The sequence below is a fragment of the Rhopalosiphum padi genome, chromosome 4, assembly GCF_020882245.1.
Source record: "Rhopalosiphum padi isolate XX-2018 chromosome 4, ASM2088224v1, whole genome shotgun sequence".
In the NCBI taxonomy this organism is placed as follows: Eukaryota; Metazoa; Arthropoda; class Insecta; order Hemiptera; family Aphididae; genus Rhopalosiphum; species Rhopalosiphum padi.
The window spans coordinates 33172018-33188270 of record NC_083600.1 but is presented as its reverse complement, the minus strand read 5'-3'; the positions used below and the strand labels follow the sequence as shown (position 1 = coordinate 33188270).

General features: G+C 26.0%; 1 protein-coding gene across 3 annotated transcripts in view; it reads left to right on the top strand.

Annotated features, from left to right (window-relative positions):
- Positions 1-16253, top strand: part of LOC132929656 (uncharacterized) — a 163117-nt gene that overhangs the window by 81920 nt on the left and 64944 nt on the right. For all 3 annotated transcript variants that reach the window (XR_009662131.1, XM_060995162.1, XM_060995163.1), the window contains one exon: positions 1816-1940. Coding sequence is in view for 2 of the 3 variants with exons in the window: in XM_060995162.1 (XP_060851145.1) it covers positions 1816-1940 (125 nt within the window). In the remaining variant the exon portion in view is untranslated. The remainder of the gene's footprint in view (positions 1-1815; positions 1941-16253) is intronic.

Sequence of the window (16253 nt, the reverse complement as noted above, 5' to 3'; positions counted from 1 at the left end):
AAAATGTATGTCACTAATTAGGATTAACTTTTTCTAAAGCTTACTTAAAAATTCTTGATTTTTATCATGTTGGCCAGAATAATTTTTCGAATATGATTGATAATTGTTGCTTTAATTTTCCAATTTATGATACTTTACTTTGTAGGTAAACTCATATAGATTTCACTTAGACACGATATAACCCCCAAAAACCAGTCATAAATTTTTATAAACTTTATTATTGTACAAATATATGCTTGAATAAATTACTACACATTAAGAGTTGTATGGGCATAAAATATTAAAAATGGATAAATTATGGGTTAAGTTAGGAATGATACATCCTTTACTGATGTTAAAATATATATTATCAATAAAATCTTTAAAAATAAATTGAGCGGTAATTAAGGATAATTAAAATATTTTTTAAGAGGACGCTAGAATGTTACACCCTTATATTTTGTCTCTGTCTTATAAACATAAAACATAACAACAACTGTTTTGTGCGAGAAAGTACCAAGAAGGAGCTAAAGTCATAAGTAAGAAAAACAAAATTTTCACTATATATAAAGAACTTTGGTTGCAAAATATCATTTTTATTTTTTTTCAATAACCAACCGTAGTTACTTATAAACTACAAAAAAATGTAATAAAAGTTTGAAAAACATAAAAATAACAGCTTTTGAAATAATAAGAACTTTTTTTGTAAATGAGATATCAAAAAAATATAAAAAACATTTCACTGATAATGTTTTCAACTATATTGTATATCATTTTGGAGTCTTAACTGTCACTACAGCCTGAATGGTTCTATCCTGCGTAAAACAATTGTTGCTATATTTTACGTATGTAAGACCGTGATATTGGTATAGTGTCCTCTTTGCATAAAAATATATAAATATTATATACCAATACAACATTGAGTATTATATTATATTTTTTCTAATTGTTATAATTTTGTACCTAATTTTAATATGATTAGAAAATGTTATGGTTTAATATAGATTGTAGCTTAAAATATAATTTAGTTAATACATAAATTATTTTTTGTAAACTTTTTGTTAAAATTGAATATTTATTATTTTATTAATAAATTATATCAATTTATGAAAGTACATTAGATAGTTTTTAAAAAATAATGATTTAATTATATTTATTTAATAATGAACAACTAAAATTAGTTTGTAATGTATTTTATAGAATTTTCAAGAAAATAATTAAGTTAAAACTTATTACTGTTGACAGTTTAGAGAATTTAAAATACCTATATAATAATTATTTTCATGTATAAGTTATAAATATATCAATTGTTATTACACTTTATAATTGTTGAACAACAATTTATATCTATATAAATTACAGTTGATTATTTACATTTCATACTATAATCAATTGCAATGTCATAAAATTTTATATACTTAAATTCTAAACAAAAAATTAACTTTAATCTAGAAAATCAATTTTTAAATTGATAGAAAAAGCTAATAATTTTTCACATTAGTTTTTATATTAAGCATAGAATGATATTTAGAGTTTATTTTTAAACTTCTAAATTTGTTTTGGAAATTTATAAAACACTAAAAAATTCCTTTAAAATAGAATTAGGAACAAATATTATAAATGTAATAATTGTTTTATTAACAATATAAATTAAATAAAACATATTATGTTTTTAATATCTATACGTTGTGATCAGCCAGATAAAAAATATTCAAATTCAAACCTTAATAAAAAATAAATAATAGAAATTAAAAAATAATATATTATTTTAATTTAGGTACTCGTGTATCATTGTTATACATTAAATAATATTAACTCTTGCTTGATATTTTGTAGAAGTAAAATCAAATTTGAGATCTCTGGATCAATGGATGGCCCAAATGGAAGTGCGATTGAAACCCAATTATTTTCGTATCAATTGGAACCGCCGTGAAATAAAACAAAAAGCAGAAGAGCACAAGGTAAGATCTATTAATTATTATCATAGTTTAACACACAGCATTTTTACATACAAGTATATTAGTATGTTTTTAATTTTTATAATTTGAATTCAAAGTTATGTGTAATTCAATATGTATATAATCGCACTAAATGTAAATATTTAGTGAAATAACTTGAAAAATAATACAGGTATACAAACAATTACAAGAGTACACATATTTTATGTAACTAGGTATTGCACAGTTAAATGAGTATTACATGAGTGTTAAACAGTGTTAAATGAGCATATTCAAAATTAATCTTGTAATGGTTGGTAACTATAAAACATTGCTACTTATAAAAATCCATAATGTATTTAAAAGTCACATCCATATTCTATATTTAACAACTAGAAATGTATTGCTTATAGAGAATAACAAACGTTTTTAGATTATGTTTAAAATATTAAGACTTCACTTTTAATACAAAAAATACATATATTTTATTAAAAATTAAAAATCACATGTTGTGCTATTTTTTTTTAAAAAATTTGGATTTAGTATGTTATACAAACATAACCTAACCAAAGTTAATTAATTGGGCGTTATATAGATACTTTATGTGTGTGGACGAATTTAAAGTCATCTACCTTGATTTGTGACAGGGGTAAATTACTTATGATTAAATTGTACTATACGCGTTAGTATAAGAACTAATTAAGAAGTTAAAAGAAGATTATTTCTTCCATATAGAATATATTTATACTTCGAAAGAAAACTGCATATTTTCAAAAAATATAAATAACCTATTGACTAGAGTAATTATAAGCAATAACATTTCTTTTAAACATAAAATCAATATAAAATGCAAAGTTACAGAAGATGTATATTAAAAATCAACAATCAATTCTTATATACGGTGTATGAATTTAAATTCGCCTCCAATTTTATGCAGTTTATGTTGTCAATAAAATATTTTTTAAATTCATATCATTGTATAAATGATCTTCAGTTGTTCATTTGTGTCTGTTATTCAGTGTGATTTCGAATTTCCATTTGCAACAATGATGTTAAATTTAATATTTTATCATGAGTTATATCGCGTTATTAAATTGCTGTATATTATGGAAGGAACGGGTCAATTAGTTTTTTATTCTGTTAACTATACTACCAGGGAATTATAATATTTTAGTTAAAAAAATAACTTATTTATTTTTGGTGTTCAATAACTAATCGTTAATTATTCAATATTATAATTATTTTAATTATATCTGTTTTTTACTTATAAATCGATAGACCCTAACCCTATATGTCCATATCATTGATTATTAATACTCGTAATAATACATGGATATAACTATAAAATATAATATTCTTTAATCAATGATATAACAGATATAAGTGTTGTAAATAATACCTATATGTGTGTATTAATTTGAAATACGTAAACTGTAAACATCATAGTATTGTGTGTGTTATAATCAGAGCTCATAACTTCTAGCATTTGCATATTTTTTTTTTTTTTGAGAGGTTCTAGAGATACCTAGATGAGCTATAAATTTGTTTCAGATAATCAAGAAGTTAAATACGAAATTTTATGTTGCATATTTTTGCATATTATTTCGAAGTATGTGCTATTTTTTTTCTTCTATTTTTCCGATATTATTTTTGCATATTTATTATTTATTTTTTTTTATCAATTCCGTAACCTTAAAACATTTTTTCTTAATAATAACAAGTAATTATAGTCCTATAAATTATTTATATTAGTCATTAATTCATGTTAATTTTTTTTTCTGCTTATAATATTTTTAGAAGAAACTATATATAACTATGCGAGTTTAGGTGACGCGCGATGTAGCGAGTATGTACTCCCGAAACTTGATAATTTCATCGATAAAGAAACCAATTTTTTTTTGTACAAATGTTTTTTTTTCGCATATTTTAATATTTGTAGTGCATATTTAAATTTATGTGTCTATATGACTATTTTTTAGAGCATATTATTGCGCTTATAACAACCTTTTTTTAGAGCTATAAGTTATTAGCCCTGGTTACAATGTTAAAATTATAAATTGCAATTGATATAATAATTAAATTGTATTCACTCTAATCAATACGATTCAATTCCAATAAAAATGTTATAAGTGTTTGAATTCTTTTAGCAAGAATATGGTGCGTTTTGACGAAGTCGATTGACCGGTTATCTTTGCCTACCTTTTATGCTTAGTGCTATTTTTTAATAAATATCGATATTATGGGATGAACTACTTTGCAAAAAAACAAATACATTCTTTTCAAAAACTGATAGCGTTGATATTTAATATGAATATATATGGATTACCCACTGCTTTCTTAAATTGTTTTTGAGTTATTGTTGTTAAATTATTTGTACTCATAAAATATTTTAGAAATGAATTATAGTTATTTATTTAATCTTAAATATTTTTGTTTGTGGTTCAATTGTGTTAAATTTTTTTTTTTGTTATTTTTTTTTTATCGTAGTTTCGGTTTTTCATGTCAGCACTTGGCAGGCATTGTTGAGTATACAATTTTTTATTTTACATATTTTATATTTTGCCGTTACCTTAGTTTTTTTTAAATTTTTTTATCTTCAATCTTTTGATGTTTTTTCATACACATTAATATACTAAATATAATCTATAATTCTAGTTTATCTTTTCATATTTAAAACAACTATACTTATGTAGGTACTTATGTAATATGTATGTACATATTACATATTGAATCAAGCATGAAAAGACGCGTTATTGAACTATATATTTCGTTACTTATCAAAATTTAAATAGTGTTGTATAGACCATGATTATAATATATTCAAAAATATATGTAGCCGGATACTTAATATAGTAATATACATAGGTTATTAATTAAGTATCATTGTATCAAATTAAAATTATTTTACGCGGATCCGAAATGTCATTGACACTATAATATCATTATGTAGTTAACGATAAAATAGTTCCCGAGGATAGTAATTCTCAATTATGTTATGTAGATGCCTTAAAGGCCAAATCTGTGTTTATATTATGTCATGTAGTCAGTGAAGAAACAATGTCAAAACAATTTCTTCAGTGAATGGTCTCGTCAGCTACAGTTCGATTATTATTATATTGTAGTTAGTAGCTACTAGCAACTGAGCCTCTTCTTTGGAAATGAATCAAATCAAATCAAATTAATAGCATTGTCTTTAGATGTTTTATACGGACCTACGGACCAATATACATAATATACTCTTTAATTGGATCCGCACCAGTTCTTATTAACCCGCGCGCGACAATTTTAACCGTGTGTTTTTTATGTGCCTGTGTGGCCGTGTTAAAAACAATCTTTACTTTCTCTCGACGCGCCGCGAAAATCCCATTAAACTATAGTATTTATTTACTTTTTAGTTACTCGCATTGAATTTTTAATTCGCTGTTTACTTTGTGGTTTTAAGTCTAGAAAGTATTTATATGGTAGATATATATACTATATACGATGTAGACATTAATGTCAAAAATGACATTCGATCAGCTGATCGGGTTTTAGTTGACTTGCGTGATCTGTATAGCCTGAACCTTCAAGAAACATAAAACCGAGTCCGCGCACCGACCTAAGGCTATAGTACAAAAATGTACCCGATCTACGTAAACGTTCACTACGTTCAAGTCTTCAAGGTTAAAATCGTCCGATTCGGCCAAACCTGCACTTAGTGTCGTAGGCCTGATGTATATACAGGCACATGCTTACGAGTTTGTTAGGATTTAGTTTTTCGTTGACATTATAAGTGTTTTCTATTTAAACTGCAATAGTATAATCTGTGCGCAGGTACAATGTATATGATTTACATAATTTTTATATACTTAAGCAGTACGTTAAACCATCGCTAATTACGGTTATTATTATATTGTTAACAACAGTTTAAACAACTATCAAAGACTATTGGGACCACACTTCCTTTTTGCGTTGCTGTGGTAACGACCGTTATTATAACATTTTCGGCTATAACCGTTTAATTGCCGACATTACCGCCCAAAGATATTATATAGTATAAAAATTAGAAATTACCGCGTTTAATATCCTTTTATATCAGCGTATACTTTCGTAACACAGTACATAGTATCCATTTTAATATGATGTGCTTTATTTTCACCGGCATGGCAATCGTTGTCATGATGTACCTACGTTAATTAACCTTCATGGACTTTATGTTATTATGATACCTCACGCTATAATGTTTAGGTCATATAAATAAATAATATTATTGTATCGAATATGATGTCTGATGCAGTTGACGAATGACGATGCACTTAACAGTGGCATTAACTTATAGTTTCAACAACGTTTTGTATGATTTTTCTTTAAAACTAATGTAAATTTGAGGACTTTATGTTTTTTTCACCATTCATATACTAATGCAAATTATAAATTTAAACAATACAATATAATAGTACCTTTATTATATTCTCTATAACTATAATGTTGTACTCAATTTATTTATATGTCTAGGAAAATGATATTTGCTGACATATTTTTTATATTTTATAATGCATATTATATACTGGTTGGGTTCAAAATAATTTGATGAAAAGCATAATATAAGCTATCTAATATTTTAACTTTTTTGTACAGTTACAATCGGATAAATATAAAAAAAATATAAATCTTTCAAACATTTTTAAAATCTGATAAATCGCATTTAAATTAAAATATTGATTGTTACATAGTTTTTAATGGCTATTGATATTTATTCAATTTAATTCGTCATATTGTATAATGATGATATAAAATATTAATATAATTTTTTTCGAACATTTTATATATTATTTATTCATCTATTGTTATTTTATTTTATAACACGACTACGTCGGTGTTAAACTTGATTCAAGGTCGAATACTTTCATCGCGAAGAGGTGTATAGCACTATAGCGTAGTTGTAGAAGTCAACATTTTCAGGCAAGATTTAGGTTGGATGATTAATTGGTTTCTTCAATAATGAAGTAACAAACACATTTTTTGTATCTGTTGTTATGCAGGCGTGCGATGAATAAATTCTATATAGTTATATTATTATAAAACTTAGGTACCGCTACGGCCGTACCGGTGTCTTTGAAAATGAATTTTATATAATATCGTTGTATTTTCGTGTATAATATTATTACTGGTGTATGATGTATATGTACCTACGAGTCATTGTTGGCTCAGATTAAATAGGTTCCAAAACACTTTGATAAAATTCCTAATTATTTAGGAGCGTATACGCATCAAATACTCAACACCTTGCAAGTAGATATATTTTAAGACTAAAATGTCAAATGATTTATTTTAAATGGTGACTATAGAGGTAGTTATTTTCCACCTGTGCCAAAAATTTAACATTCATGTAATTAAGTTCATTTAACAAAAAAATTATAATATACGTATGATATAGCTATCACCTACAATATATTTTATAAAATATTTAATACAAAACATCAAAACACACTTTAATTTTACTCATAATAATTTGCATAGATATTATTTTGTTACTTCTTAATTCTATTTAAATTCATTGGTATATAACAATTTGTTTATATCTAGATGTAATAAATAAGAACTTGTTATTTCTTTTATTGAAACAATAGTATAATAATTAATCTATACTTGACATTTAATTTGTCATCATTAGGTATATTATTATATTTCACAAAGACAACTATGAGCTCATTAGAATTCTTGAAGTGTTTGTTAAAATAATTGTACATTCAATTTCAACCTATACTAAACTATATAATTATGATTAGTGTAATTTTAAATAATTGTTACTGATTTGTTTACAAATTGAAAAATTACTTAAATAATATAATACTTAATTTAAAATGCGTACTAATTTGTTGTCTCTTGAATAGTTCCATAAAAGTTAAGATGAACTTCAATCACTATTTCGGTCATAAAAATATGTCACGAATATATTAGGTTATATTACATTATATATAAATATATATATAATATATATATACCCTTGCAGACACTCATCGACTATCAGATAGTAGGCAAAATAATCTATACTTATAAGTTATAACCATTATAATTAATTTCATATTCCAATTCATCATATAGAAAAATTACCTATTTTGAAACACTTAAATATATTTTAAAAACAGTATAGGTACAATAATACAATCTTTTATGTACATCATACCTAAACTTTAAATATTTATAATTCATGAACTACTCGTCCGAATTTCAATTTTTATGTATCAAAATACTCAGAAAAATATTCTGTTTTAAAATATGCGTTTAAAAGTAAATGTTGTCATTCAAAAAAGTAAAAAAACTTAAATGTGTACGAACTTCTGGATTTTAGGTCAGGTCTTATAATATATTATATCTATATGACTAATTATTGACTAGGTTTATATATATATATATATATATATATATATATAAGGAATACGTGTTATTGTCTACTTACATATAATTATATATATATATTGTATATATTCAAGGTATAAATCATATAAGAAAATAAAGTAATCGACGCATGTACTAACAAAAGCTTATAACGAGAGAGTGCGGGGAGGTGTTTTCCCCGTGTCCGCAGAATAGATTCGATAATAATAAAATTAAAAAAAGTATATATGTATATAATCAATAGATACTTTATTAGAGCCGACTGCAGAAGTGCAGACAATGGCAACACGTCTCGTTTGGCGCTATGTGCTGCACAATGGTACCCGCCACACTCCCTTCCATGACTACTACACAATATAAATATAATATAAGAGTATAGATGCTCTGCGAAACGAGTTACAATAATGTGATGTGAGGTTGAATTATAATAACCGCGATGACTGCTATTACTATTATTATTATTGCTGTGAGAAATTGTTCGTTTTCATCGTGTATAGGTGTGCGTGTGTGTGTGTGTGTGTGTGTATAAATATGACTTCTGACACGATTTCAATTATCTCTTATCCTTATGTATCGGTGTTCCGATAAATTTGTTTTTATTTTTATTTTTATTTTTTTAATTGTATTTATAAAGATGGAAGAAACGCCTATAGTATGTTTTATAACGCGGAAAATCTTGTTGAGTTTTGTGTTTGCAAAATGACGATTAGAATAAACGGTATCTCTAGTAAATTATATAACAGCCGCTAATAGTATAATAAGATATTAAAGGTATTTTTCCTATCAGTTATTCTGTCGTAGACTCGTGTTGCGAGCGTCATCATAACGAATAACGATATTATATTGTTTCATGTTTGTATACAACTTTTTATTGATATATACTATATATTCGTTATCGCGCCGCCCGGATGATGGAACTATATTGCTTTGTTTTAAACAATAATAATAACAAATTATGTGTTTAACTAAACCGACGTAGGGATAGGCCAAAATTAAACTATTAAACATCACTGCGGTATGGTGTAATCATGAAAAATGTTATATAAGTATATTGACATGCCGCCGTTGCCGTTGTAGCGGAATCATACGATGTACTTATTTAATTTTATTAAAGTCAATACTTCCACTACTATTATTATGCCTATATATAATAAGAATAATGAGTTAGAGAAACTTCTGTAGTAATATACTGTCATTACATCAAATTTGTATATTCACCTTCCAAATGGCTATTATTATGAACAAAAATCTTTTTGTTAAAAAAGTAAAATTTGATAATTACACTTTCTATATTACAGTACCAATAATATGTTAATATATATATATTTTCTACTCACTTATGTAAATTTTGCTTTTACACAGGCTGTACATCTTAACGATTTTGGAAAATTTCGTGTAAGGATTTTGTCATTATTGCCTACAAGTGCATTTAAGTTTAATAACAGATTATTGCTTTTATCTTTTCTATGTATAAATGTATAATATATAAATATATATATATTATACAATATACGTATACTAGATATATTATTTTGTTTGTACTTTGTTTTTGTACACAGCCACCTGTTTTAAATATAGTTTTTAACAGTTATAGGTATATTAGAAACCTCTATACTATCTACCCACAATCCCCCTAGCCGTTACTCAAATTTGAAAACTTGCTTACGTATTTGAATATCTATAATCTATATAACATAATAATACATATTATAAAGCTGAAAAGTTTGTATGTTTGAAAGCGCTAATCTCAAAAACTACTGAATCGATTTCAACAAAATTGACCTATATATTATTAGACTTCATGAGACTTGGAGAATGTTTTAAGTTTATTTGTTATTCAATCCCATATAGGTTGGTACAGGATAACTCACTGTGCTCACGCGTCAATTTCGATGTAGCTTACAAAGATTGAATATTTTTTTGTTTATATTAGGGTTGCCATTATTTATATAAATACAATAAAAATAAAATTATTTTAAATGTATTGTTAGTTATTTAATTGTACAGTAAATTGCAATGTCCTTATGTCTGTAGCGTAGGTATATATTATAAACTCAAAAATTACTCGACTGATTTTGACGAAAATTTCACAGATTGTCATTTGTCATCAGGGATATTATGACAGTTTAGAGAGTAGTTCGAACCATGTTTGAAAATATATACAAAGAGTGTTTTATCTAATCCGCCCGTGGTGGATTACCCTTCTCGGTCAAATTAGTTCACAAACCAAGGTATTTCAAAAATGTTAAAAAAAAATTTTGACGAAGACAAGTACTAATAAGTACGACGAAACTCTCTGTGTGACCTCAATGACTATATATAAGTTTTAACCTAACCTACTTATTATATAATAGATATTATATTATATTTTAGTTTTTAATGTCTCACAATAATATCCTCATTTTAAATGGCGTGAAAACAGAACAACATTGTCTCATTTAAAATTTGCTCATTTAATCCGTGTGGGATATCCTGTATATTATAATGTGTGCTTGTTTGTGAACTGTGCGCTTTCCACGTCTATAGACGTTATCTACTTGTTATACCACTTATTCTTCACGTTTCAAAATCTTAATAGTAAAAACTACCTTTTTTCTATTCAATTTTAATCATTCAAAGTAGTATCTTTGAGTTATCTGATGTTATTGTTGACGTGTCTACTATAATAAATGGACTGAAATTCGCGTAAAAGTCTATCAATAGGTACGCAACGTTTCATAAAAAATATTCCATTGTTCGGTATCTTATTTGCCATCAATGAAATTGGTAGCTTTTTTTATCACATATATAATAATACTATCTTGACATTATATATATATTATACGATCTTGACGATTTCGCTTAGATTGTTTTCACGTCCATTTACATTTGGTCGCAGTTTGCTCAAACAAAAGAACCATGAATGTGCGAAATGGCTATTATGTATGCGAGTTTGATGGATTGGTACCGAAATATATATATCAGAAAAAAAATATATGGTTGAACACTGTTCTCTCTTTGACCCATTATTATAAAGTGACCGATTAGTGGAGTTAGGAATTAAGAGTCCTGTTAAGTTTTCATAGTTAGACCGTTCAGTGTTTGTTATAAATTAATTGTATACATAATACATCATTGGTAAACTCTGTAATGGTCCATAGATTTTCATTCCACTAGTTTAAAAATAAATAGTTTATTTAAAACTTGAAATTAGTTTATATAAGACTTAGCACACACTGGATAGTGAATATAATCATAGTATTGATAAATATGAGTATGAATCTTATATGAAACCTTCAAAGTACAAATATTACTAGTCTACCTACAAAAGTCTAAAGTCTGAAATTAACTTCGCATAGGTGCATAACGACATAAATTATTCGTCACTATTCGCCGTGGTAATATCTTCAAATATTCAATGATCTAAAGAGTCCCAAATATTTTATAAATTTATATCGTGTGGTGTTTTTTTTTATTTCTTTATGATAACCTATGTATTTTCAATTTTATAATCAGAAGCCTGAATACTTTTTATACAAATTTCAAATGTACAAAATATTGAATAAATTATTTTTTTATTATTAGTTTATTATTATAAATAAATAGCATGAAGTAATATGTTCATAGGAAAAATCAAAAATTATTTTCCAAAGATAATAACAACATTTTTTTTTTTTAATTTTATAAGCACTTGAACTGCAATTATGTGTATATAAATAGAAACATTTTTTTTTTTTTTTTTAGAAAATCCGTGTAAATATATTTGAATGGTTATCATTACGTGTACAAACGGTCAGTGAGTACTACCGCCTGCAAGCACATCGCGCGCATGCATATGCACGTTTTCGAAACGATGATTTTCCTCGCGGTGATCTTATCACGCGGCCGATGCTGCAGCGTGTACCTACTAGCTGTAGCTATCACGTATTCGCGTATTGTGGTGTAGTTAACAACCAGCAATAGGAATCGGATTTGTTTCACGTGACGGTAGACGTAATAATATTACACGCACGACGGTGATTTACAGTTCTTTCCGTTTGTATCTGTATCTCTACACACACACACATAGGCTATAGTAGAACAACACTAATAATCGATAACCGCGGACCGACCAGAGTATATGTATGTATATAATGCCGCAGTTTTACCGCTGCAGCGAACACCTCCCGACACAATATCCGGATATAATATATTATAATCATAATATTGTAAGTTGTATGCCGCCGAGTGGTAATTTAAAAACTAAAAACAACCATCATAATATTATATTATACACGCACAAAAAATATTCTGCTCTAGTGCCTACCTTTACAATATAACATTATTCAAGAAAAATATGCAATCGGGTCATTGTAACGGAATTTTATTCGACATGGTCTATCATTATATGATGATAATGTGCATTAATATATATAATATTATTTTATAATGTACTATGTACAAATATAGTTGTTGATTGTATATACACATCCGGACCCGCGGTATACTGTATATCATCGTATCGTAATTTCGCGCGAGCACCTCGCATTGTTCTCGCGGAAACCGACCGCGGTGATCAGTCGGTGTAAACGAAAAAATGAATTTTGTTCCCTCCCAGACACGCGTGGTCGTCCTGAACCTATAGTATAGGTATAGGTACTTATTATTCAATTTTGTGCAGGAATACTATTTTATAAACCACAATTGGTGAACCTAATCTGCGATGAACGAAAAATGTATCATTTCATAATAATAAGCCTATCTATAACATGTCGATTCACCAAACATGCTCAGCCCTTTTTTCTTCAATAATGCAGTTATTAAAAATCTGCAGGTTTTTGGTAATATAAAATATACCTTGAGATTTTTTGTATTACTTAAGGATTGTCCTATAGATATACAAACATCTGTTTTTCAAATGAGAACCTATTGAGTGGACAATTTTTATGAAAATTTTGATTTATTAATATCGAAATTCGAATGAGAAGTTTTTGAATTATGTATATCATTTAATTTTATGTTTTAATGATATTAAGTTCATAATGCTGGGCTTAAAAGATGTGAGGGCTATAGTGATTAGAAAAGTTTAGTAATAAAATCAACATTCGTACTTTGTAAAAATAGTCCAAGTATAATAAATTCTAGATCCGATTTTTCATCTATTTTATGTTTTTGTAAAATTATTATTAAATACTTTATAGTAAAAAAAGGGGTTTTCCATTTGGAAAACCGAAGTTTGTATCAAGTACATTCAAAAATTCTAAAAAATAGATTCTTTATAAAAGAATACATGATGATGATTGATGGTGAACGAACTTGATGGATATTGAATCACTTTGTATAATTTATTAAACAGGATTGTATTGCCGAATCGTCACCACCGCGGAGAAAGTCGTAATATTTTACTAAAAAAATGCATTATTATTAATTATAAAAAATATTAGTATTAATATATTCGTTTGGACTATAGGTTGTGTCAAACCGTAAATATGTGTAATCATCATTTAGTTCGTCTCCTATTATAATGTCCGAGAATTGGCGTTTTTTGTGGGTACATAATTTGTATATTTATCATAATAATTTCCATCTCCCGAACAGACACACAATTCACGGACAATTATTTCGTATTGGTGTAGAGAAAATGATTTTTATTTTAGATTTTTTTTTTTTTTTTTTGTTACTCTATGAATGAGAAATCGGTTTACGACATTTTTAACAATAGCTTTTCCTTTTCGGTAGCTATATACTAGTATATAATGTATGTTATGAATATTTTATCATATATATATAGTTTTCAATAGAAAATAATAATAATATCATTATTTTTTAGATCAAAACTTTATGTTTTTTATGTATTGCAAATCTTATTGCTTATTGGGTACCGTTTTTTTATAGGTATATAAAAAACAATAATGTATATGATTTTTAGATAGAATATATTTTTCCGTTTGGAAAAAATACTCCGTTAAAATTATTGTTGCATGCCTACATTTTAATTAAAAATAATAATATCAGTAATTATAATTTACGTATATAACATATTATAATTCAAAGTAATTGAGTTACATTAATTAAGTTTTAGGTACCTATTGTTTATGTGTATTTATTATATGTAGATAGTCTATATTTCTATAATATAGACTCTATATTACGATTACTAACTGTTATTGTATTTAATTTTCCTTTTAACATAAACAGTAGTTGATTGAGTATTTAAATTAATACATTTTGGTATTGGGGATTTTTTATCTTTGAATATCCTTTTACAGAATTATGTTTTAGATACTTATAGATATTTTCATCCCCGGATTTCCGGGTTCGTGTTATGAAAGATGGTTACTTAAAATTTAAAAAATATTGTTATATTTACTACTTTGAGAAAGACACTTATGTAAGCAATTTTACTAATTTTGTTTTTTGTAATTTCAATTGCTTTTTTCGTTATTTTTTTGGACCATAAAAATCATTTCTATTGTTCGTCGGCAAACAACGCCATTCACATCATATACAAGTACCATATAGTTTGAGCACATTCCTCGACATGCATAGTCGGTTACAAATAAACATAATATATTGTTGTATTATATATATATATATGTATGTGTGTGTGTGTTTCATTATATACCCGTTCGATAAATCTAAAATTGCCTTTTTTATCTATGAAAAATAACGGTACAAATTATCTAAAGTGTATATTTTTATTACTCATTTTTTATTTTATCGTATATTTAATTTAATTTATTCTTTATTTTACAAATAAAAGCAAGCAAACTTTCGTTTATACAAAAAATTTAAACACATTTAAGTTATACATATAAATTGTATTTTAAGTGGTTCTCAATTTTCATATACCTAATGTATTTTTACAGCATTTATTATTACACCACTATTTAATGTTATACTGAAAAAGTGACAAGCCTTTTCAATAGGTTTTTATATGGCTTTAAAACATCTAAAAGATGTAATATTTTGTTGAAAAACATTATACGCACGATTGTCATTGTCAATAATATATAGTATATTGTTACTATATTACTATAATACATTATACATGTACTTTATACATTTTATTTTAAATTTTGATATGATAAAGCATATACATATATATCGCGATATTATATCATATTATTGTAATAATAAATGAGTGTATCATTTTATAATTTAAACTTTCAATTGTTTTTCATTCATAGAATATTTAACCAGAATTTACATAATAAAATATAACGATTTCTTTTAACTCTGAAGTCTTCATTTATAACTTATAAATAACGTATAAATAGACATTTTTATATCTTTACTATAATATTATAGAATCCTGTATAGTGTTTTACTGCAATACCGTAGGAATATCATTTCCTGAAATATGTGTTATAAATACGTTTCAACAACACGTCCTATTGACTGAATACTTAAAAATATTATCTTTGAATAATCAACTTTTTATAATGTGATGTATAACAATACACATATAGAGTATTGTAAAAAGTGCTGACAGCCTTGAGAGTTTACTAAGATTTTCGATTGCGAGCATTTTCCCTGGAAAATAACGAACGAGGACTTCGTTTATATAATAGATAGCACTAGACACAATATTACAATAATATTATGATTATATTATTATTTATACTACTTTTTATTTTTTTTTGGAATTTATATTTTTTATTGTTTTCTGAATGACAAATATTCCATTAACAAGCTAACACGATTACCTGATTTTAAGTCAATTTTTATATTAATAATAAATTACTTTTTGTATGCTTGGAATTATAATACATAAAACTAGATTTTTAAAAAATGTCTATAATTAGTATTTTTGTTATAGTGGTTTTTAATTAAATTATATTATATAGTATATTATATGCATAGTGCATACTCTATAGAACTTAAACGTATATTTATTTATTTTTATTTATTTAATTTAAATTCATATATACATATATAAATACTGGGCCCGCTGAGAAGACTTGAGTAGGGGCCCTGGATATACTTACTAACTGTTAT